Source organism: Podarcis vaucheri (genome assembly GCF_965113315.1).
Source record: "Podarcis vaucheri genome assembly, chromosome: 15".
Taxonomy (NCBI): Eukaryota; Metazoa; Chordata; class Lepidosauria; order Squamata; family Lacertidae; genus Podarcis; species Podarcis vaucheri.
The window spans coordinates 10,645,208-10,670,167 of NC_138753.1; the positions used below are offsets into that span (position 1 = coordinate 10,645,208).

Genomic DNA, 24,960 nt, shown 5'->3' on the forward strand with positions numbered 1-24,960 from the left:
GTGGCTAATCTAGGGAAGAATGAAAAACGATGCCTTCTTGCATCCCTAGCTCTAGGTCAGGTTGGGGAAAACTTTGTCTGGATCTCCAGAGAGCCACTGACAATCAGTGCAGACAACCACTGAGCTATTATGAGATCACACTCTTTCTAGGGGTTGGGCAAAGGCACCAACAACTGAGGAATCCCAGTAAATGTTCACCTTTAACACTCATCCACTTCTACTTGCGCTGCTGCTTTTTCCTGGGAAAACCCATGCTTTAGTGCCAAATTGGAGCAAGCTGTAATCAAGTTTTTCACGGATTGCTGTTAGTTCTGATTTAGGGGGAAAGGTAAAACTGATTGTGCCTGGAAAGTCCAGGACAAGGAGAAAACTGCTCAGGCCCCCGTCTTTCTAAGCCTGGAACAAGTAGAAGTATGGACAAGTCTTTACTATCAGAGGACTCCTCTAAGAAGAAAAGTAATGCCCCTTTCCAAACTTCAGGCCAATCACAAAGACAGGATCACTGACAAGCAGTAAGCCCCTAATGTTACATTTTACAAAACCCTAATTTTTATTCAAGTAAAATTCAATAAATCAAACAGCTTTCAATGCATTGGTCTGCCTGTATCAATCAGTGCTTAGCACTAAGTCTTCACTGTTTTATCTCTCCTTACCACAGAAGATTTGACTGTGGTGCTGCTTTGCTAAATAAGCAACGGATCTCATGCCTAAATGTCAGGAATAGATGGGATAACAGCTCTGAGCATAAAATGTGTCTGTCAGCTGGCAGAAACTGAAGTCTCTTAGAAATCAACTAAAGTTCATGGCACTTTGAAGAATTGCCAGGGAGGAGAACTATGTCAGAAAGCAGCCAAGATCCGGGGCGAGGAATGGTTTCAATTATTTTGTTGTGGGGAGAGGGATTAACTTTTCTATTCCAGCACTTCATATGGAATATTTATTGTTTTTAGTCGTATTATGCTGCCGTGCTAAGAGTTACTTTTTCCAGAAGAAGAGGAAGAAGAGGAGGGAGAGGAGGAGGAGGAGGAGGAGGAGAGAAAGAAGAAGAAGAAGAAGAAGAAGAAGAAGAAGAAGAAGAAGAAGAAGAAGAAGGTGGTTTTGAAAAGTTTCTTGTTGTTGCAAGAATGCAGTGGCGTAGCGTGGCTTGTCAGCACCCGGGGCAATGCAAGTAATTTGCGCCCCTTAACCCGTGGATTTGCGCCCCCTAACCCCCAGATGTTGCGCCCGGTGCGGCCGCCCCCCCCCTGCATCCCCCACGCTATGCCACTGCAAGAATGAAAACTTTTGGCAAGGATGATGCAATTTTTTGAATTTGGGGGTGGTTGTAGGGTAATAAACGTAGAGGGTTGGTGTTGTGTGGTTCCTTTTTGTGACAAAACAGGCAGCTTTTCAAACACCAAAGCACCAGTGATGAGGAACGTAAAGGAAACATGCTGATGGCTGATTTTATATACAACTTGGTCACAGGGGTCACGTTAATCTATTTCATCTGGTAAGATAAGGTACTGTATGTATTTCCTTATTTTATCCACCTGGCACCCCCCCCCCCAAAAAAAACCCCAGCAGACTAGCACTAAATGCAAACAGAGGGATGAATCTAACATTCTGTGACCACCAGCACAAGCACATCCATTGTGGATGCTTTAGCTGAGATTCCTGCATTGCAGGGGTTGGACTAGATGACCCTTGGGGTCCCTTCCAATTCTACAGTTCTATGATTCTTGCAGTAGCAGATGGGAGAGTGTTAATTTTGTATGACAGAGCCCTTTGCAGTAATCCAGTCTCATGGTTTACTTGTACATGAACTGTAGAAACCCATCACCACTTGAAATATACAGAAGAAGCAGAAAGGCTGTTCAGAAGCTGTAGTAACTCTGTGCAACTGGAAGATGGAAAATCTATAGTGGCCATTTAAATATTCTCCAAGTCCTCAGATGAAATGAAATAAAATGATGTTTTGATTTTTCTGATTTTCTTTTTGCTATGGTAAAGATATTGGAATAGATTAGATTCACTTTATGAAGTAATAAATACATTGTAAATGGATGTCATGATGGCCACTTGAGGAATATATTGATCGTAACAGCAGCCATGTAATAGGGCATAGTAGATTGGTTTTATTGGAATTCAGATATTTGTTTAATTACGGAATGATAAGCAATTAAAAGATGCTAATAAAATTGAGTGCAAAGTATCTACTACAGATAGGGATACCAGAGAATTTCTGACAAAAACAGAAATGGGGGGGGGGCAATTGCCACATTCATCCCTCATACAAATCAGAAATGAACCCAGTGCAAATAATAATAATAATAATAATAATAATAATAATAATAATAATTTTATTTATATCCCGCCCTCCCCAGCCAAAGCCGGGCTCAGAGCGGCTAACAACAGTAAAATGATAAAACATTCTAAAATCATTTCATTATAAAATTAATTCCAATCAAATTAATGGCAACCATTGGGCTAGAAGTTCCGTGAGGATTGCCAAAGGAGGGAGTCAGACTGTGCCCTGGCCAAAGGCCCGGTAGAACAGCTCTATCTTGCAGGCCCTGCGGAAAGATGTCAAGTCCCACAGGGCCCTAGTCTCTTGTGACAGAGCGTTCCACCAGATCGGAGCCACAGCCGAAAAAGCCCTGGCTCTGGTTGAGGCCAGCCTAACCTCTCTGTGGCCTGGGACCTTCAAGATGTTTTTGTCTGAAGACCGTAAGTTCCTCTGTGGGACATACCAGGAGAGGCGGTCCCGTAGGTATGAGGGTCCTAGGCCGTATAGGGCTTTAAAGGTTAAAACCAGCACCTTAAACCCGATCCTATACTCCACCGGGAGCCAGTGCAACTGGTATAGCACCGGGTGAATGTGATCTCGCAGCGAGGACCCCGTAAGGAGTCTCGCCACGGCATTCTGCACCTGCTGGAGTGCAGTGATCAGTGTTTGCTGTTGCTTCTGCTTTCAATCCACAAACAACACACAACTGATTGCTTTTGCCTCCACTTTGCCTGCTTTGCCCTGAAATGAATGGTGTGGGATAACGTAACGACAATGCAATATTAATAACTTCACCACGGTAGGCAATGGGGCAGATAATGTAGTTTCTGGAAGAAGATGAACTGCAGCGGAACAGAAGCAGTTGTTGCAGGCAAGAAATATAGAGCAGGTTGAAAAACGGCACCCTCTCACATCCCTCTCCATAGGTCAGAATGAAGCACCCATTTTGAAAGGTGCAAACATTCAAAAAGCAAAACTGTCATAGGACATCTCCACATTTGGCAGACATACATCGTGACTTGGGTTTGACCCAGATTGCAACGATGTATGCAGTAACGCTTTGCGAGAGACACCATCTGCCTTGAAGATCTGAAACTTTACTGCTCCCCCATTCAATACTTCCAAGCGGAATATTATTAGTATTACAAGTACGATTTCCGCTGTCAGCTATAAAGGTCGCTTTCTTCTCTCTTTTCTAGCCTGCTCGAGGAATGATATGGAGAGCAGTTGTTTGAAAAGAAAGGTCCTGCTGCAAAAAAAGAGAGAGAAGTCTGCTCGGAGAAGGCTTTCAGATCTCTAATCATTCCAGTATGCTAATTCCAGGCATCAATGGTCACCCCAGTAGATGCTGATTGCCTCTTGAACATCGTCTCTATCAAAACATAATTAATCTGACCAGTGACTCTACACAGCTAATAGCTTAGAACCAATTCAAGATTTGTTTAGTTGATAAAAGCTCTAATCCCTTTGCAGAGCACGAAGGGCAAATATTCTGCAGTGGTTGCGCCACATATTCAAGCCCTAGCAGTCAGCGTTTTCCTGTTTTACCTTTTTCTACCTCCCCTGATGTGACAATGGATCCCCCCACCAATAAAAGATATTCATCCCACAAGGAATGGGTCCCTTCTAAGGAAATGTTTCCCTCTTCCTCAAGGTGATGGACTCCTTCTGAGAGACCTTAATTGTCTTCAACAGCAGGGGAGATGTCATTATGGGAGTGGGACACAGTTATAATGTCCCCAAAAGTTTCATCCACCATTCTCTCTACCTTTCTTACCTTTTCCGGGTCTGCCACCTTGGCCTCAAGGGAATAAACCTGTTCCCAGAGAGCCAGGAGCTCACTGCACTTTAGGCATACCCAATGTATGACCTCCCCAGTCTCCCCAGCATCCAGCTCATTGATAAATGGAAGACCCCTAGATAAAATGCAGTCCACTAAGGAGAGGAACCAGGCCATCAAATCTCAAACTAGGAGACCAGGGAAGGTGTATGACCGTCATACATATTGCAGATAATGCAAAACACTTCCAACCTTCGTGTTTCTTTGTTTTAGTTTTTGAGAGTTTAGGATTTTGCTGGGCAGAGTGGAGTGCCACGGCAGCTCTGCTGCTGAACTCACACATCTGCCTAACTCACCTTGACCCTTCGTCAGCTGGGGCTGAGACACTTCATCAGCCAGGACTCCCTCTAGTTGCATGGAGGCACCATTGGAGGAAACGTTGTCTAGAGCCTTCCAGTTTGGGTTCAGAAGGGAATTGGTCCCGGTCACCCTGGAAAATGACCTTGTTCAAGGCAGAGACTGCAACTCTGCAGCTGCTGTCAGATCTCTCTGCTATTGACCATGGTATCCTCCTGGATTGCCTCTGCGCTGTTTTACAGTGGTTCCACTCTTACCTGCAATGACTGGCACCAGAGAATAGTATTGGGGGACTACATGAGACATCTTGGCAGCTTAGCTTTGGGGTACAGTAAGACCTGATTCTGTCCCCAATGCTATTTGACCTCCATATGAGACTGTTGGGAACAGTCACCAGGGGATTTGGGGGCACAGTGTCATTGGCATGATGATGTTTTTTCCATTAAATCTGAGTCAAGAGAGGCTGTGTGTAAGCTGAACCACTGGCTTAGTTTCTAGGTCTGAGAATTGGGGAGTCTGTCTGTTCCAAGCTGGTAACGCCACATGGACTTCAGATGAGCTGAATATCATCACAGAGTGAAAAAAGTGCCCGGCTTCTATTTCTGAACATGACACTATTCAAAGTACAACCCAGTCATGTCATAAATTCAGTGACACATCATTGTATTATAAAAATGATAACAGGGCATCATTGTTACTATAAGTGCACCCGGCGAAAATGTTTTACATGAATATAATAGAAGCCAGATTCATTGTTCTGGTGGGTGGATGGGATTCAAAAGGGCTGCTTGTGCATCAGGTATAATGGAAAATTCACATGCAGACTCATCAGCTATTTATATCCTTTGGCATTTATATATACGCTGCAGATGAGATATGCCTTTGTTTCTCAGGCAATTATCAGGTACAAATTAATTCTCCTCTTAACATCTCCATGTTGATATGGCTCCAGCACTTTTGCTGATTGTTTTAAGCCTTCTGCATGTGGCCAATTCTATATTTAACCAAAAAGAAAAAAGAAAATTGTTTGATTGCATAAGCAACTTTCCAAATTTAATCTTCCAATCACAACTCAAGATGCATGGGTGCATGGAGGGTCTGATCTGTCTCGTAATTGGAGCTGGAGGAAAATGACTCCCCCCTCCCCATACGGATTTAGGGGAAACAGTTCATCTCTCGAGCCTAGTCAAAGCTGATCTGCCCCATTGCTACTACATTTAATGTTGCCTGTTCCTTGATAATTCCTTCACTTGAACTTCTTTCCCTTTGACTAACCTCTCAACCTAGGCTGAATTTCTTCAGCTTTGGTAGGCAGCAAACACGTGACATTGTATTCTAGAATCAAGAGAGACTCAGTGCTTGATTTTACTATGTAACCCCCACAATCTAGATCTATGGCTTATTCTTTGCCCTTCCTGGAAAAAAATGGTTTGATTCCAAAAATAAAAGCTCGTTTCAGATGGATTCCTCATTGTCCCATAATGTGTCCATTTGGAAACAGGTGAAAACAAATGTTTGTGGGGTGTATGCGTATCCATACCTGACAATGTTGTTGGGGGGGGGCTTAAAAGAAGACTGCAAGAAGAAGAAGAAGAAGAGTTTGGATTTGATATCCCGCTTTATCATTACCCTAAGAGTCTCAAAGCGGCTAACATTTTCCTTTCCCTTCCTCCCCCACAACAAACACTCTATGAGGTGAGTGGGGCTGAGAGACTTCAGAGAAGTGTGACTAGCCCAAGGTCACCCAGCAGCTGCATGTGGAGGAGCGGAGACGTGAGCCCGGTTCCCCAGATTACGAGACTACCGCTCTTAACGACTACACCACACTGGCTCTCAATCACCACTGCAATCACCACCTCCTTCTTTATTCACTTGGAGAATGCACAGGGAGGGAAATACATCTGTAACCTAACTGAGAGGAGGGTTTTCAAATGTGTATCAAGTCACCATTCCCGTCCTTGTGAAGGTCAGGATCTGTAAGCAATCTAGATTGGAAGCAGCATGTTGAGGAAGAGCATGAATGATTCCAGATTGAGGAAAAACTACATTTTTTTGCTACACATGGGTTAGTGTTTACATAGCCTAGGTCTGAAATGAGAAGCTTCCTGAGAACCACTGAGTGAAATTTACTACGACTTTTTTTTACAATAAAGATCCTAAAAATGGCACATAATACATCACAAATCATATTTCTAGAGTGATGGCATGAGAGGAAGCAGTAGAAGGATTCCAGTCTTATTGGCTCCTAACTTTCATTATCTAATTGAAAGCTTCTCACTGACCTTAATTCCAAGCTCTATGTTCTCTCCACCATAAACATCCATTCCTGGATCAAGAAGTCCAATTTCTCCAAAGAACTTCCGGTTCACCACAAAAGAACAGCCTATCATAGCTGGAGTCCTAGAGGAAAAAGTAGGAAAGAAACACAAAACTTCCCATTATTTTGGTGGAGGAATCCTAGAAAACAGAAGTTCATTTAATCTAAATCGTAGTTTTCAATTCATGATCAGTTGATTCACACACCTATAGAATCAAAGAGTTGGAGGGAGGGATTGTAGGGCATTGGGACTAGATGACCCCTGGAGTCCCTCTCAACTCTATAATACTGTGATTGTATGAATTTAATTCAGCATTGTTATAATCAAATACATTTTCCTTAATTTTCATCCAAGAAAACTGAAACACCAACACGGACAATTGTATTGGAGAGGCTGAGCTGACTCCTCCAGCCCCACTCCTAGTTTGTATTTTTTCCTTGTTCTAAGAGACAGCAAGATTTATTTTACGCTGCAGATTTCACTAATAAGACTGTGGAAATGACTGGAATCTCACAGAGATGGATGGCCAACTCAAGCTTGATTTTAAGACACACTGCAGTGCTTCGTGGCTTGCTATTTAAGAATCCAATTTCACCAACTTAAGTTGTAGCACGATAACGACCATAAGCTGAAACAATTAATTTTCAAAGTGATAATAACATTAGAGGTGCCAGACTCTTAACAGCTCCATTATTCGTGATTACGAGCAAGAATTAAGACAAAGGGGAAAGAGACTGGCTTCCAGTAGAGAACAAGTTAACAAAGACTTTGGAAGGGGCTTGGCTGTGGGGGAACAGAAAGCAGATGTAAGCTGGGCTTTCTGTTTGGGAGGAAGATGTATGGCTAAAAAGGGAGTTGTTAAGTGTGGTATAGTGGTTAGAGTGTGTAACCAGGACCTGGAATAATAATAATAATGATGATAATAATAATAATAATAATAATAATAATAATAATAATAATAATAAGAAGAAGAAGAAGAAGAAGAAGAAGAAGAAGAAGAAGAAGAAGAAGCAGCAGCAGCAGCAGCAGCAGCAGCAGCAGCAGCTAGGGCCTGGAATAAAGGTAAAGGGGACCCCTGACCATTAGGTCCAGTCGTGGCTGACTCTGGGGTTGCGGTGCTCATCTTGCTTTACTGGCTGAGGGAGCCAGCGTACAGCTTCTGGGTCATCTGACCAGCATGACTAAGCCACTCCTGGCAAACCAGAGCAGCTCACGGAAACACCGTTTACCTTCCCGCCAGAGCAGTACCTATTTATCTGCTTGCACTTTTATGTGCTTTCGAACTGCTAGGTTGGCAGGAGCAGGGACCGAGCAACAGGAGCTCACCCCATCATGGGGATTCGAACCACCAATCTTCTGATTAGCAAGCCCTAGGCTCTGTGGTTTAAGCCACAGTGCCACCTGCATCCCATAGGACCTGGAATACCAGGGTTCAAATTTCCACTCAGCCCTGAAGCTCTCTGGTTGACCGTGAGCCAGTCATTGCCTCTCAGTCTAAGCTACCTCACAGGGTTATTATGGGGATTAAATGAGGAGGGGGGAAACCATGAATGCCACCTTGAACTCCTCAGAGAAAAATGTGCGATATAAATGCAATTAACAACAACAACAGCAGCAACAACAAGTGCAAGCCGAACAAACTGGCTTCTTTATTATTGGTTAATCCATTACCATTTACATATATAGGCGGTATCTAAATAAGGGCTCACCCATACTTCTTTTTGTGCTGTCTTGCACCTGAGATTGAGGGGGGCTGGGATGCATCGTGCGTGTCACACACATGTGACATCACATGTTTGTGTGATGCCATATGCACATTGCACACGTGACATCATCAGGAGGAGGCCAGGCATAGTGGAGCCCACTGCGGCGCAGCTCCCTCTTTCATGCTCAGGAGGAGCCGGTCACAGAATTGCACCATGCTCGGCTCTGTGCTCTGTCTCCTCCTGCCCCCCATCCACATTGGGGGGGGGCCTGGCCCCCTGCCAGCAGATACTGAGGGAACCAAAAAAACCTCTGCCCCTATGAGTTGGTGCACCCGATGAGAGCCATCTTCAAATATCTAAAGGACTATCACATGGAAGATAGAGAAAGCTTGTTTTCTCCTCTTCCGGAAGGAAGGACATGAATCAGTGGGTACAAGTTGAAAGAAAGGTGATTCTGACTAAACGTCAGGAAAAACATTATGATAGACGAAGAGCTGTTTGACAGCAGAGAGGACTCCCTTGGCAGGTGGTGAACTCTCCTTCATTGCAGGTTTTTAAGCAAAGGTGGGTGGGATGGCCATCTGTCATGTGGAGATGCCTGCATTGCAGAGTGTTGGATTGATGACCTTTGGGATCCCTTCCAACCCTACAATTCTATGAAAGAATTTTACTGAATGAGATTTAGCCTCCCATTCTCTCAATGTTAATATGCACAGAAACACATGCCCTCTTCATAGCATCAGTGGTACCTCGGGTTAAGTACTTAATTCGTTCTGGAGGTCCATTCTTAACCTGAAACTGTTCTTAACCTGAAGCACCACTTTAGCTAATGGGGCCTCCGGCTGCCGCTGCACTGCCGGAGCACAATTTCTGTTCTCATCCTGAAGCAAAGTTCTTAACCTGAGGTATTATTAGCGGAGTCTGTAACCTGAAGCGTATGTAACCTGAGGTACCACTGTATTTTGGGTGTGTGTGTGTGTGTGGAGGTGAGGAATCCCCAGTATTATAAATCAAAACTGCTCTCTTGCTCAGACCATCTAGTATAGTCATCATGTGATCCAGGAAGAGCACAATGAGGTCTGAAGATCCTCCCCCATTGTAGGCACTCGTGGTCAAAACCAGAAGAGACCCCACAGGATCAGACAAAAGACCTCCCTAGCCCAGCATTGCTAGTCACCAGCCACATGTTTTCCAGGAAGCCTGCCAGCAGGTCACAAACACAACACCCCCCTCTATCACAACACCACTATCAATGCCAACAATCTTCATGGCAGAGGAATCATGGGTGCAGAACCAGCACGGTGAAGGCAAGCGATGCTGGCGAGACCATCCTCCCCCACTCACATTCAATTTATTTCATTTCATCCACAAAGCAGTTTCCAGTTCAGAGGTATGGATGCCATCTGTCCTAGGACCTTTGTGCAATTGACTGGGCTGCTGTAATTTCTTCATTTCCACCTAGTAGGCTATTATATAGTAGACCAGTTGTTCTCAACCTGTGGGTCCCCAGATGTTGTTGGACTACAACTCCCATCATCCCTGAGCTCTGGCTTTGCTAGCTAGGGGTGATGGGAGTTGTAGTTCAACAACATCTGGGGACCCACAGGTTGAGAAAGACTGTAGTAGACTAGTATGGTTTACTTTTGCAAACATACTTTTTTTGGGGAAAACAAGCTTTCATTGCAGCTAGCCCAGAACCTCCTGCATCTACACGTCTGAAATTTGGCAAGGTTAATCCCTTCTTTGGGGGCTACTATATCAGCAGGTTCTGTGCACATGTGTGAAACAAGCCACAGAGTTATGGTCCATTTGGTTCCCCAGTGCAAGTCAATGGGGAGACTGAAGGTTTGGTGTTCCAACTATTGCTGTGGATATTGGGTCTGTGGCAAGCGCCCCTTCCCCGAAATCTGAATTGAATAAGGCCAATCAGAAGTGCTGAAGCAGGCTCTGGAGCACAGCCTTGGTTAATACTGTCTCCCAATGTGCAAACACAGACCGGGTGCATAAATTCTCCTTGCTGTGCACCAATAACCTGGCTTAATTATCTGTTTCAAATGGACTTTTTTTCCTACTCTCACTAACAGCTTGGGTATCGGAGAAGCAAATTAAAAACACCAGAGAAGATCCCATAAAAGAGCTGTTAGATTAAGTGTATCTCCCATCCTTAATTCTGCAGGAGTTTAACAAGCCTTTACACACACACACACACACACACACACACACACACACACACATATATATATAATGAAGCACGGGTCTTAGAAGCCTGCTCTTTTCAGACCTGCTTTAAAATGATGTTGGTGTATTTATTAGTCCAAGAGGAGTCCAGAAATGGAACCCCTTCCAGTTTAGAAATTGGCTAAATGGTGCAGAGAGCTGATTGGCCAGAGAACAGGAGATTGACAGAAATATCTCCAGAAACCAGTCTCCAGAAGTTTATATGGGAGGATGTGGGTGTCTGTGGACCAGGAAAGAGTGGGGCGTTGGGATTGTCACAGAATTGTAGAATTGTAAGGGGTCCCAAGGGTCATCTAAAAATGTTGGTTGTCACTTCACCAGGTGAGACAATTCTCCAGTAGCAGAGGCACAGCTTCTCCAGAGGATTGGAGAGGCCCGAGTGCAACATCCTCTGAATATTGAGGGGGCCTGGCCCCCTAAAGACATATATGCAGGGGGACAAAACTGCCTTGGCCACTTAGAGAAAATGCTTGTGTCCAGTAGACCTTTTTGGCCACCTTTCATAGACATCTGAAGGTAGTCCTGTACTGGGAAGTTTTATAGTGTCCGGTGTATTGTGTGTTCTTTTGTGTGTGGAAACCAGATTGGCTGGGGCAACCCAGTCCGATGGGTGGGATACAAGTTGTTGTTGCTGTTGTTCCACTGACTTAAAGCAGCCCTTGGTGGGACTCTTCCAGTAGCGCTAGGCCTTGGACACAAGAAACTAACCACAATTACCTTGAATTTCTGTTTAACCCTCAAGAAAAAGGGGCATTTTCGCTGGCCAGGTTTAGTTCAAATCCATCAAACCTCCTTTGGGGAAGGTTCTCAGGCAGGGTGGAAGGAGAAAGAACTTGCCCCTGTGAAGACCACCTGGTGGAAACCCTTACACATATGGTTCTTAATTGTAAATTATATGCTGATCTCCATCAGCAATTTCTAGATCAACTCTGTATCCTCAAATGGAAACCAGAGTTGGAGGTCATACATTTTCTATTACTGGGGAATGATCAGGAGCTCACCAAGTTAGTGTCTACATATCTCTATTTGGTTTTTTGTTGTCAAAATACACTGCAGACGTCTCCCTGGAGGCCTAAAGATGTGACAATAGACTGCTCTGCCTCCGTTCTTTTAGCAAATGTTTTGTGCCACTGGGGAAGTGGTAATTCTGTATTGATTTGTTTTGGATGTTTGTATGTGATGCCAATGAAAGGTTTGATGATGATGATGATGATGATGAATAACACTAGGTACTGCTTGGCCTACTAAGCTGGAATGGAAGTTCTCCAGGAAGTAGCCAGGTGGATGGGTCTACTCACACGACATTTCCTACATTATCCAAGTCAGTGGCATTATTATTTAAAGGGTTGTCTAGTTCTAGTTGCTTGACATTACTCTGAATGCCAGGCTGTAAAAAATAATGACAAAAATAAGAGTGGCTGGACAGGCTCCAGCAGTGGGGCCTGCCAGAGTCAGGAGGTCTTGACAGGTGCCCAAGGATGCCAGGGGCTGACATGAGCTCTGCCTGTGCCAAAAACATTTATGCCACCTTGTAAGCCCTCTACATTCCCTCAAGAGTGATTTATTGCTGATTTCCCTACAGATAATGAAGCCTGAGAAAGGTTGCGTGTGTTACGAGATTTTGGAACGGCAAGCAGAGATCAATAACTGAATATTTTAATATACATGGGGAGAAATGATTCAAGGGCTGGAAAATATATAGCAGATGACAGGCGGAATATGTTCCCGCTCCTTAAGTAACTGAACATTGAGAAATTCAAGGAACAGATAGTTTAGAAGGGAGAATATATGCAGGTCCCCTTTCAGATATAAATCTCGGCTGGCTGTGAACAGTTTGGATATGACAAGTGGAAAGGGGCCAATGTAGCAGGAGAATGATGCTGGAAAAACGTTAGATCTTTGGCACACAGACGAAGCCTGCTGGGATCAGCTGAGCTACAAAGTTCCCAGTGGGGAGCTGTGTAGCACAGCCCATCACCGCAGGCCTGCTGTCACCAACCATCAGCTGATTGGCACTGACAGCAAGCATCCCTTGACATTGCCAAGGGGCTCCCTGCTGTTCTTTGGCAGCATTATTATTGTTGTTGTTGTTGTTGTTGTTATTATTATTATTATTATTATTATTATTACAGTGGTAATAATAATAATAATAATAAATTTTATTTATATCCCGCCCTCCCCAGCCGAAGCCGGGCTCAGGGCGGCTAACAACACTAAAATAGTGCAACATTATAAAAACATCATAAGAATTAATTAAAATCAGAATTGATGGCAACCATAAACTAAAGTATTGTAAGGATTGCCAAAGGAGGGAGTCAGGCTGTGCCCCAACCAAAGGCCTGGTGGAACAGCTCTGTCTTGCAGGCCCTGCGGAAAGATGTCAAGTCCTGCAGGGCCCTTGTCTCTTGTGACAGAGCGTTCCACCAGGTTGGAGCCGCAGCCGAAAAAGCCCTGGCTCTAGTTGAGGCCAGCCTAACCTCTCTGAGGCCTGGGACCTTCAAGATGTTTTTATTTGAGGACCGTAAGTTCCTCTGTGGGGCATACCAGGAGAGGCGGTCCCGTAGATACGAGGGTCCTAGGCCGTATAGGGCTTTGAAGGTTAAAACCAGCACCTTAAACCTGATCCTGTACTCCACCGGGAGCCAGTGCAGCTGGTATAGCACCGGATGAATGTGATCTCGCAGCGAGGACCCCGTAAGGAGTCTCGCTGCGGCATTCTGCACCCGCTGGAGTTTCTGGGTCAGTCTCAAGGGCAGCCCCACGTAGAGCGAGTTACAATAATCCAGTCTGGAGGTGACCGTCGCATGGATCACAGTGGCTAGGTCAGGGCGAGAGAGGTAAGGGGCCAACTGCTTAGCTTGGCGGAGATGAAAAAATGCCGCCTTTGTTATAGCTGTAATCTGCGCCTCCATAGAGAGGGAGGTATCGAAGATTACACCCAAACTCTTGACGGACGGTGCTGGCACTAATTGCACCCCCGCAAGAGATGGGAGTTGCCCCCTCAATCCCATATCGTCCCGTCCCAGCCAGAGGACCTCTGTCTTCGAAGGATTTAACTTCAACCGGCTCCCACGTAACCATCCAGCCACAGCTTCCAAACATCTGATCAGTGTGTCTGGGGCCGAGTCAGGATGGCCATCCATCAACAGATAGAGTTGGGTGTCATCAGCATACTGATGGCAGCCCAGCCCAAAACTCCGGACAAGCTGGGCGAGGGGGCGCATAAAGATGTTAAAAAGCATCGGGGAGAGAATCGCACCCTGAGGCACTCCACACACCAAGGAGTGGCGGGATGACAGTTCCCCCCCAAGCGCCACCCTCTGTCCCCGACCAGAGAGAAACGAGCGCAGCCATTGAAGGACTGTGCCCTGGATCCCCACGTCGGCGAGGCGGTGGTCCAGAAGTTCATGATCGACCATGTCGAAAGCTGCTGACAGATCTAGAAGAATCAGCAGCCCCGACCCGCCTCGATCCAGCTGTCTACGAAGATCATCTGTTAGGGCGACCAGAGCCGTCTCGGTCCCATGACCAGCGCGGAAGCCGGACTGGAATGGATCCAGAGCCGATGTTTCATCCAGAAACCTACCAAGCTGTTCAGCAACCGCTCTCTCAATCACCTTACCCAGGAATGGAAGATTCGAAACTGGGCGGTAATTGGATAGATCTAAGGGATCTAATGATGTTTTCTTTAAGAGCGGACGCACCACTGCCTCCTTCAGTTCCCCTGGGAATGTCCCGGTGCCAAGGGACAAATTGATGATATCCCCCAGGGGGGCCCGCACCTCGTCCGGACATGCTCTAATCAGCCAAGACGGACACGGGTCGAGGGGACAAGTGGTGGGCTTTCCAGCTCGGAGGAGTCTGTCCACATCGGCTGGGGATATCCGGTCAAAGTGGTCCAGTACTGGACCCAAGGACAGTCGAGGGGCCTCCAGTTCCTTTATTGTATCCAAATTGGCAGGGAGGTCATGGCGGAGCGACAGGACCTTCTCCGCAAAAAAGCTCGCAAATGCCTCACAGCTGTGTGTCGAATTGTTATTTAAATTTGGCTGTCCTTCGAGGGACGTTAAAGACCGAATTATACTAAATAATTGTGCCGGGCGAGAGCTAGCGGATGCAATGGAGGCCGAGAAGTAGGACTTCTTAGCGGCCTTCACTGCCATCTCGTAGGTTTTCATAAAAACCCTATAAGATGTTCTTGAGGCTCCGTCACGGGCACCCCGCCATACTCGCTCTAGCCGTCTGAGGTCCCGCTTCATTTTCCGGAGCTCCTCAGTAAACCAGGGAGCCCGGTTTCTGCGGGGTCGCAGAGGGCGCTTAGGTGCGATCTCATTGATGGCTGCCAGGAGCTGGGTATTCCAGCCCTCAACAAGCTCAGTCAATGAGTCGCCAGTGGGAGAAAGGTCCCGCAAGGCTTGGCGGAATCTATCAGGGTCCATCAGCCTCCGCGGGCGAGCCCAAATCGGCTCACCACCTAAGCAGGGTGGGGGTGGAACATCAATCCTGGCTTTCATAGCATAGTGGTACCTCGGGTTAAGTACTTAATTCGTTCTGGAGGTCTGTTCTTAACCTGAAATTGTTCTTAACCTGAAGCACCACTTTAGCTAATGGTGCCTCCCACTGCCGCCGTGCCGCCGGAGCACGATTTCTGTTCTCATCCTGAAGCAAAGTTCTTAACCCGAGGCACTATTTCTGGGTTAGCAGAGTCTGTAACCTGAAGCGTCTGTAACCTGAAGCGTATGTAACCCGAGGTACCACTGTATTTATTAAATTGGTATACCACCCTTCCTCTGAGGATCACAGGGTGGTTCACAACACAAAAATATAAAATGGGACACTAAATACACAATAAAACAAAAGCAAACCAACAAGGCCCCCTCTCACAAACGCATTAAAAGGCCTAGCCCTAGATAAACGTTTTCACCTGGTGCCTAAAAATATGTGATGAAGGCACCAGGTGAGCCTCCCTGGCCATTCCACAAATGGGGAGCCACCACAGAAAAGGCTTGTTCTCATGTTGGCTGCCCTCTGGATCTCTCATGGAGGAGCCACACAAAGAAGGGCCTCAGGTGATCACAAGGTCCAGGGGCATTCCTTGAAGTAATGCAGTCCATGTTTCCACCTGTACCCACACCTGAGGCCAGGTACAACTTCCGGTGTGGGAGAACTGGGCATGGCTTGGGGGAGATTATTATTGTTTATAATAATAATAATTTATTATTTATACCCTGCCCATCTGGCTGGGCCTCCCCAGCCACTCTGGGCGGCTTCCATGGAAACCAAAAATACAGTAAAATATCACACGTTAAAAACTTCCCTGAACAGGGCTGCCTTAAAATGTCTTCTGAATGTCAGGTAGTTGTTTATCGCTTTGACGTCTGCTGGAAGGGCGTTCCACAGGGCGGGCGCCACTACCGAGAAGGCCCTCTGCCTGGTTCCCTGTAGCTTTGCTTCTCGCAATGAGGGAACCGCCAGAAGGCCCTTGGCGCTGGATCTCAGTGTCCAGGCAGAACGATGGGGGTGGAGACGCTCCTTCAGGTATACTGGACCGAGGCCGTTTAGGGCTTTAAAGGTCAGCACCAACACTTTGAATTGTGCTCGGAAACGTGTTTTACTTATTTACATCTATTTGACACTTCTTCTTTTTTTTACAAAAGTGACCCACTCTGAAACCAAGTATTATTTATTCAAAGAATTTACATACGGCTTAACATCCATAGTCTCTATTTGGTTTACAAAGAGACACCTTTGAAAAGACCTCTTCTCATGTTGCCATCCTCTTGGAGGCAGCACAGTGAGAAGGCCATGGACAAGAAGTGCAGGGCCTGAGTAGGTTCATGTGGACAGAGATGGCCTCCTTGAGGTATTGGGGTCCTGAGCTGTATTAGGCTTCATAGGCCAAAACTGGCACTTTGAATTGAACCTGGAAATTTATTGGAAGTCAATGCAATTGTGACATGACTGGTTTCATATGCTTAGATCATCTTGCCCCAAGTTAGCAACTTGACCACCTAACTCTCCACCAGCGGCAGTTTCATACCTTCCAATACAAAGTGCCCCAACAGCAGGGCATTGTCTTTTGGTGCTGCACTCCTGTGTGAGTCACATGACCCATGTGAGATCCGCCCCCAAAAGTGATTTTTTGGGGGGCACAGCACCTCAAAACACTCATTTTGGGGTGTTGTGCAAGATCGCTGCCCCGAAACACACACTGCCATCTCAGAGCTTAATGCTGTTCTGAAGTGGGGACAATGGAACCCTCTGTTGATTCCCAATGATTGTTTTTCTATCTCTATTCTTAATTCAGAATGACAAAGCCTGAGGAGAACAAAGGCATTAGTGGATAGATCTTTAATTTCTTTTCAGGGAAAGGGGGGGGGGAAGGAAACGGAAAATCTCTGCGAAAGCGTCAGGAGTATGCTGCCATTTGCATTTCTGGTCACAGATATTTTTGTTTTCCACCGTGATGTCGGTCAGAATTTAGTCATTTAACTTTTCTGCACCTCAGACTCAAGGCAGCATCCAATCTGTTTGAAGGGTGGATTTTGCAGTCAGCCCTGGCAACGTTCCAGCAGACTGCAGGCCCTGCGACGACTCAGACACCAAAAAAAGCTGCAAGTGGGAGCAGCGTGTGTGCACACAGTGTGGCGCTTTGAAAGGCTGTTAAAGGGGAAGTTGCTCCATCTTTTGAAGGTTGCCCTTTTATCTTCGGAATCTCACAATTCTGTGTTGAATTACAAACCAGATGAAGGATTTGGGGTGGGAGGTGTTGGTGTGTGTGTGTGTGCATGTGTGTGTGTGTACCCAGGACATTTAAAATTTGGGACCTTATTCCTCTCATTTCCCCCCTCTTCACATACACACCCACATAACTCCAAATCGCTCTCTCCCTTTAGCTCAGCTACAAGGTAACATGTTTCTTTCATGCAAACAGATTTCAAAAAGATTACTGCGGAATATAAGTGGTGAAATGGATTGCACAGGCTAAGGAAAGAGAGATGGAAAGTGGGGACCACAAGTCAATTTTGCTGAGGTATTCAAAGAGCAAGAGATGACTGTTGGGTCATCATTCTTTTTAGCAACCACAACACATCAGCGACCACATCTCCGAATACCAGGCATGAGAAACAATTTCGCTCCCTCAACAACCCTCCAAGGTACGCTGCCGGGGTCTTATTTCACAAAGGGGAACGGAGCAAAACATTGAGGGCCTATTTCCATGGGGTGGCTCACATGCTCAGGCCTCGGTCCTGTATACCTGAAGGAGCGTCTCCACGCCCATCATTCAGCCCGGACACTGAGGTCCAGCTCCAAGGGCCTTCTGGAGGTTCCCTCACTGCGAGAAGCGAAGTTACAGGGAACCAGGCAGAGGGCCTTCTCGGTAGTGGCACCCGCCCTGTGGAACACCCTCCCATCGGATGTCAAAGAAATTAACAACTATCCAATTTTTAGAAGACATCTGTAGGCAGCCCTGTTTAGGGAAGCTTTTAATATCTGATGAATTATTGTATTTTAATGTTTTGTTGGAAGCCACCCAGAGTGGCTGGGGAAACCCAGCCAGATGGGCAGGGTATAAATATGTTGTTGTTGTTGTTGTTGTTGTTGTTGCAAAAGCAGTTGTCTGAGGGGCGACAACTGAGGTGGGGCTGAAGCCCACACTTCAGATGTTGTTGAACTGCAATTCCCATCATTCTAGATTATTATCCCTGCTGGACTACTAAGGAAGGAGGAGGAATTCTATTCAGTTTGCATTTAAAGGCGTGCCTACACAATCTGCACTTTTAGAAACAATAAGAACTGAAACACAGCCATCCAATGCTTGTGAAAAAATTGACTCGTGAAAGCAAATCATCATCACCCTTCTTCAAAATTTGCAATTCTCAGAATTTCGCAATGCACTTCTTCAGCAACACAAAATGTAGAAAGAAGCATCTACTGAGGTAAACTGTCCATAAAAATGCACATGATAGTGAAATTAACATACAAACTTGCATTATTTTAGGGAAAACTGCTTTTCTAAAAAGCCATATACGCTAGGCAAAACTGCATACAAAAGTGTATATTCGGAGAAATTGGCATTCATGAGGACTTTTTTAAAAATCGCAAACAGATGACAACTGAACTTAAGCTTGGAAAAACAAGAAACTGAAAGAAACCAAAACTGACAACCTAGCAACATGAAATATATTTTGAGTCAATGCAATCCAGTTCAGCCAAGCCACACAATTATCTTCCATATGGTTTTAAAGCCAAGGCCTCCACAAAACTAGAAATGTGGCAACCCTTAACATGTTTGCGGTCTCCCACAGGATACTTACTGCAACTTACATCCAAGTTTGCTATTTCTGTTGACTGCCAAACACTCAAATTCAGTTGTGTTTTTGGTAAAATAAAATATAATAATAAAATAAAATAAAATAAAATAATTATCTAGCAGGATTAAGGCCCTACAGCAGGTGTTCCAATTAGGGTTGTCTCCAATTTTCCAGGTGTCCATGGGACCAAGTCTTCCTGAGTCTTCCTCACTCCCTTTCCTCAGGCTACACTCCTCCTGCTTCTTTGCCTCACCGCTTTCAAGTCAAACTAATATGGCAACCCCCTATTGTGAATTAAAAGCAATACAAACACCTCTCTTTACCAACAGCAAACCCACTGCGTGCTTACTTTCCCTGGTACAGTATAAGGCAGCTTTCTATGTTTCTTCCTAGTGGGCAGATATGTGAGGAGATCAAACATGGCTGCCACTTTGAACTGAGCCTGTAGTAAGTGTGGGTGGTTTTCACCTAAGCCTTGCTCAGAGAAGACCCATTGACATTAATGGACATGTTATTTTCAGTGTGCCTACTGCCGGCAGAAAGGGACGTGGGTGGCGCTGTGGTCTAAACCACTGAGCCTCTTGGGCTTGCCAATCATCAGCAGTTTGAATCCATACGACGGGCTGAGCTCCTGTTGATCTGTCCCAGCTCCTGCCAACCTAGCAGTTCAAAAGCAAACCAGCGCGAGTAGATAAATAGGTACTGCTGCGGCAGGAAGGTAAGTGGTGTTTCCATGAGCTCTGGCACTTGTCATGGTGTTCCATGCATTGGAAGTGGTTTAGTAATGCTAGCCACATGACCCGGAAAGCTGTGTGTGGACAAACGCTGGCTCCCTCGGCCTGAAAGCAGAGATAAACACTGCACCCCATGGTTGAATTCAATTGGACTTAACCATCCAGGGCTCCTTTGCCTTTACTGCTAGTAGAACCCAGTTCAATAACACCCAAAATGTATTCACTATTCACAACAGTCTTCTCTCTTCTATCACAACTTAGCAAATTCCAGGCCCTAAAAGTATGTTCAGACTGAGCTCTGGTGTCCATGACTACCACAAGAGTAAGTCTGTTTCAGAGAGAGATGCCTCAGGCAGACCCCACCCCCCATGCCCCTATTTTCTAGTGACAGCCCCAGATTTACAGAAGCCATTCCAGTTTCTGATTTCATCCCAGAATGTCCCACTTTTCCTTAGGACTTCCCTATTTTCATTGGAGAAATGTTGGAGAGTATGGTCTCAGGTATGACAGAAGTAATATATGGAATTCCCAGCATCTATTTCCTGCATGGTAAGAAGCCAAGGCCTCCCTAAGCTTGATACAGGCCATAACCAATCTCCACAGCTCCCTAGTCAAAACCCAGGGGATCTAATTTCGAAGCGACAAAAAAGATTTTCCTAGTATGGTCGCAAAAACTGTGCCTCATCCATTATACATGGGGAACAGGCTGTGCTTCTCTGCATTCATTACTCCATTCCAGCCATCACCATTCCACAAAGAGTACATCATACATCAGCCCAAGAGATGTAACATTTATTTGTAATGTAACTCAGGAGTTGATGCTAGAAAACCAAGTTTTAATATGCAGTGATGTTACTGTGGGTGTGTTGTGTACGTGTGTATTTCTTTTCCTGCAATTACTGCTGTAATGCCATGATTTTTATTTTATTTTATTTAAAAAAAAACATGTTTATGGGCTCATTTAGATACCCACAATCTTATACCTTTGGCGTTTATTTCTGGTTGACTTTAACTGGTGTTTAAGTGACCCCAATACTTTAACTGTATTATGCAATCACATTCCATACATGTTCATTATAAGGACCAGGATTCATCCTGAGAGATATTGGTTGTCATTTTCTTTCTTTTCATACATTTGTTATATGTATATATTCAACAGTGTGAATAGATGCTTAGAAGTGTAAGGCTAGCCAGGAGATTTTTTAAAATAAATATTATTAACATGAACACATAGAAATAAAGTAGAAGTGATCAGTGTAACAGATAAAAATGCATATAGAAATAGAAAAAATAAAAAAGAGAGGTACAATGGAGAGGAAAACCTAGGAAACAACTAAGAATGTAATACTGAATTCAACTATCACATATGAAAAGAAAAGACGAGAAAGTGGAGGGAGAGTAAATTCAGTTCTCAGTAAAACCTCTCCACATATTTATCTGTGGAACAAGAGGTTTAGTGGGCTGTTCAATTGAGTTAGCATAGGAGAAAAACTTACACCATGCTGAGTAAAAATGATCTTTTTTTAATGAAACCTTAAGGACTCTCCATTTGTACAGATGAAGGGCGGTATATAAATTTAATAAAATATAATATAACATAATATAATATACTAGTAATGTTAATATTAATATGTCAGATGTTCTGACAGTGCAACGTCCCATACTTTCACCAGCCACACCTCTTGGGAAAAGGTTGATTTGGACTTCCAGTGGGAAGCCACAGACAATCTGGCTGCAGCAAGAAGCCTAAACACAAGAGATTTATATATGATGGGCAAGTTGGTACCATGCTGCCAGGGCTGAATCTGGGGAGACAGTTCAGGGTTTCCAGAGGAGAGTTCTGCAGATTTTTAATGGTTTAGGATGGGATTTCGAATGTAGTCCTACACAAAAACAAAACCCTCCCACAAAACTGCTTCTTGCAACCTGTTCCGCTTCTCACTCCACTGCGAGTGTGGGGTTTCCCCCCCCCTCCATGGGTCCCATGTGCCCACAGAAACTCTGCACCTGCCTTTTATCAGAGGGTTCTGGTGAACCCTTCAGAGTCTCATGCTAGACTCTAGCGGGTTCTCATTCCCAGGGCTGGATTGAGGTTTGATGAGGCCCTAAGCTCCTGAAGGTAATGGGGCCCTTTATATGTCCAGCTGTCCTTTGTCAACAACAAACTGTCACTGTTTTTTGTGTTCAATATATGCTACAGTGGTACCTTGGGTTACACATGCTTCAGGTTACACACGCTTCAGGTTACAGACTCTGCTAACCCAGAAATAGTACCTCGGGTTAAGAACTTTGTTTCAGGATGAGAACAGAAATCGTGCTCCGGCGGCACGGCAGCAGCAGGAGGCCCCATTAGCTAACCTCAGGTTAAGAACAGTTTCAGGTTAAGAACGGACCTCCGGAACAAATTAAGTACTTAACCTGAGGTACCACTGTATATGGTAATTTATGGACCTAACAGGTGTCTAAAGCCATTTGCCCATGTTGCCATGCAACCAGTCCATGCAGAATGTAGGGACCCTGTATATAGAAATGAGCAAAACAGTGTTATTTTAGGGAGCAGGCTAGCAGGCAGGGCCCATTACTTACATCATAGGAGCCTACACAACACAAAACCCTGTTGCTTTATGTAAGTTTTATTTTATTTGTTTTTTATCTTATATTTTGGAAATGAACACCCAGGGTTGTTTTTTTCCTTTAATTTTTTTGGGGGCCCCAAGAGAGTGGGGCCCTAAGCTTAAGCTTGTTTAGCTTATACGCAAATCCGGCACTGCTCATTCCCCATCTTTGGATAGCCATCAAGTTTCCCTGTTTACTTGGTTGCATATCTTTTGCATACCCTCCAACACCCCACTGTTCAAAATCGGAATGTTCATTTTTTGGGTCTTGAGCTCTCACACGAACCAGCCGATATATACAAGAGTGTGAAACAAAACAACGAGCATCATTTGGTCCAGAGATCTGGCATAAGCCAGCTGTCTCATGCCAGAGTGCTGGACCAAAAAAACCAGGATGGATTCTGTGATTGCAGGATGTCCTGCTGAAATCAGGAAGGTTGAGAGGTATGGCTTTTGGGAGAAGTCTACAGCTCAATAATAAAGCATCTGCTTTGCATGCAGAAGCTCCCAGGTTTAATCCCTGATATCTCCAGGTAAAGCTGGATAAAATAAACCCTTTTCAAACCCTGGAGAGCCACTTTTTCCTTTTCAAACTTTTAAAATTATTTATTTGAAGCTCTGCAAGGCTGTTTGCATCTCAACGCAAAAAGAAGGCAATATAAAGGACAAAGGGAAATGGAATCTAAACAGAGAACGGGGATTGTTACACACCGTGTATCGCCATCATATTATTTCACAGTACATCTCAGAAGATTTTGTGGAGAAATGGAAGCATATTGCGCCTCTGCTTATTTTGCACAGCAAAACGCCACAACTTATTTGTCCAAGTACAGAATTATGCATGCCGTGTTAGGTAGCAGAAACTTTTAACCAAATTGTGGAAACAGAGAGATTATTGCAAGACCTACTTGCTATGCTAGTATCACATTGGGTGAAAATGCTAGCTCATTTTCTGCCCCAGAACTCAGTGTGCACAAGAATCACAAGTTTACTGTATTCAGGGACCATGGAGGCAGAAGAGGCTGTCTCCCATCAAGTCAGACCTATGGATGTAGGAAGGCATCATTTTCCATTTGATCCTGTATTCAACACCCACAGCTCTATTCATAGAATCATAGAATCATAGAGTTGGAAGAGACCACAAGAGCCATCGAGTCCAACCCACTGCCAAGCAGGAAACACCATCAGAGCACTCCTGACATATGGTTGTCAAGCCTCTGTTTAAAGACCTCCAAAGAAGGAGACTCCACCACACTCACTCCAGTTCCCCTCACAAAGCTCCAATTCCCAGAGTTCCCTGAAAAAAGGAAACCACTCTGGGAATTGTAGCTTTGAGAGGGGGAACAGGGGTCGCCTAATAACTCTAAGCACCATAGAATTCCCATGATTCTTTGGTGGAAGCTGTGACTATCCAAGCAGTATAATAGTGCTGAACAAGTACAGTGTGTGTGTGGCTGCAGTTAAAGTGTGATTATTCCTGACTTTGAATCAACACATAGAAATTAACATCTCCAAATTTTAGGCAACAATATCTCCTCTCTTGACTGCAGCCCCCCCCCTACTGTGATGGCCACCCTACTGTTTTGTACAAGTAATTTGGAAGTAAAGCTCTTTGAATTCAAGAGGGCTCACTCCCAAAGTAAGTGAGAACCGAAACACATCCTAAACAACAGAATATCAGATACTATCAGATACAGCAATGCTCATTACACTTGCATTACACAGCTGCTGCAACTGTTCCAATTTGTCTCTGACCTCTAATGGCCTTCTGCACGAGATAGGAAAAAACCCGTTTTCCTATTCCACAGATCATTGTCTTCCAGTTTGTAAATTCTTCCGTGCTCCCACATCAAACACTATCTATTGTGCAATGAGAAGCTTTCCTGAGGCTATTCAGCAATTGTCTGCCACAATTTGGCAGCTATTTGCTCATTACCCCACCCCACCTCCGACTTGCATACCTTCAGCAAGCTCAGAGCAATGAAATGTGCATTGGAAACCCAGTGCATGGCATTTAGGTGTACTACGTGCTCTGCGGGGCCAGCTGTACCCTTTTGAGAAAGCTTGGCAAACAGCACAAACCTTCGGGGCACAAGCACAGGCGACGGAAAGAATGCTATCCAAAAGTACAGGCGTGTCACTAGCTGAAGAACAGTCCTGCAGTCAAAACAAAGAATACAGCCACCTGCAGAGTTTTTTCTCTCTCCATGTCTCGACATAGTGCCCTGCTGTAAGGCGCTAAGAATGACCTGGCCACACCAGCACTCTGCCCTCCTGTGACTGGCTTTCAGAAGCGTATCTGCATACTGAAGGCAGAACAACATAACCCAGAGCCGAGGGCCTTCTGGCAGTTCCCTCGCTGTGAGAAGCGAAGTTACAGGGAACCAGGCAGAGGGCCTTCTCAGTGGTGGCGCCCACCCTGCGGAATGCCCTCCCATCAGATGTCAAAGAAATAAGCAACTATCTGACATTTAGAAGACATCTTAGGGAAGTTTTTAAGGTCTGATGTTTTAATGTACATATTTTTAATCTTTTGTTGGAAGCCGTCCAGAGTGGCTGGGAAAACCCAGCCAGATTGGTGGGGTATAAATAAAATGTTGTTGTTGATGATGATGATGATGATGTTTA

General features: G+C 45.0%; 1 protein-coding gene across 1 annotated transcript in view; it reads right to left on the reverse strand.

Moving 5' to 3' along the window:
• Positions 1–24,960, reverse strand: part of GALNT17 (polypeptide N-acetylgalactosaminyltransferase 17) — a 115,846-nt gene that overhangs the window by 14,818 nt on the left and 76,068 nt on the right. The window contains exon 6 of the mRNA XM_082201243.1: positions 6,689–6,806. Within this exon, the coding sequence (XP_082057369.1) occupies positions 6,689–6,806 (118 nt within the window). The remainder of the gene's footprint in view (positions 1–6,688; positions 6,807–24,960) is intronic.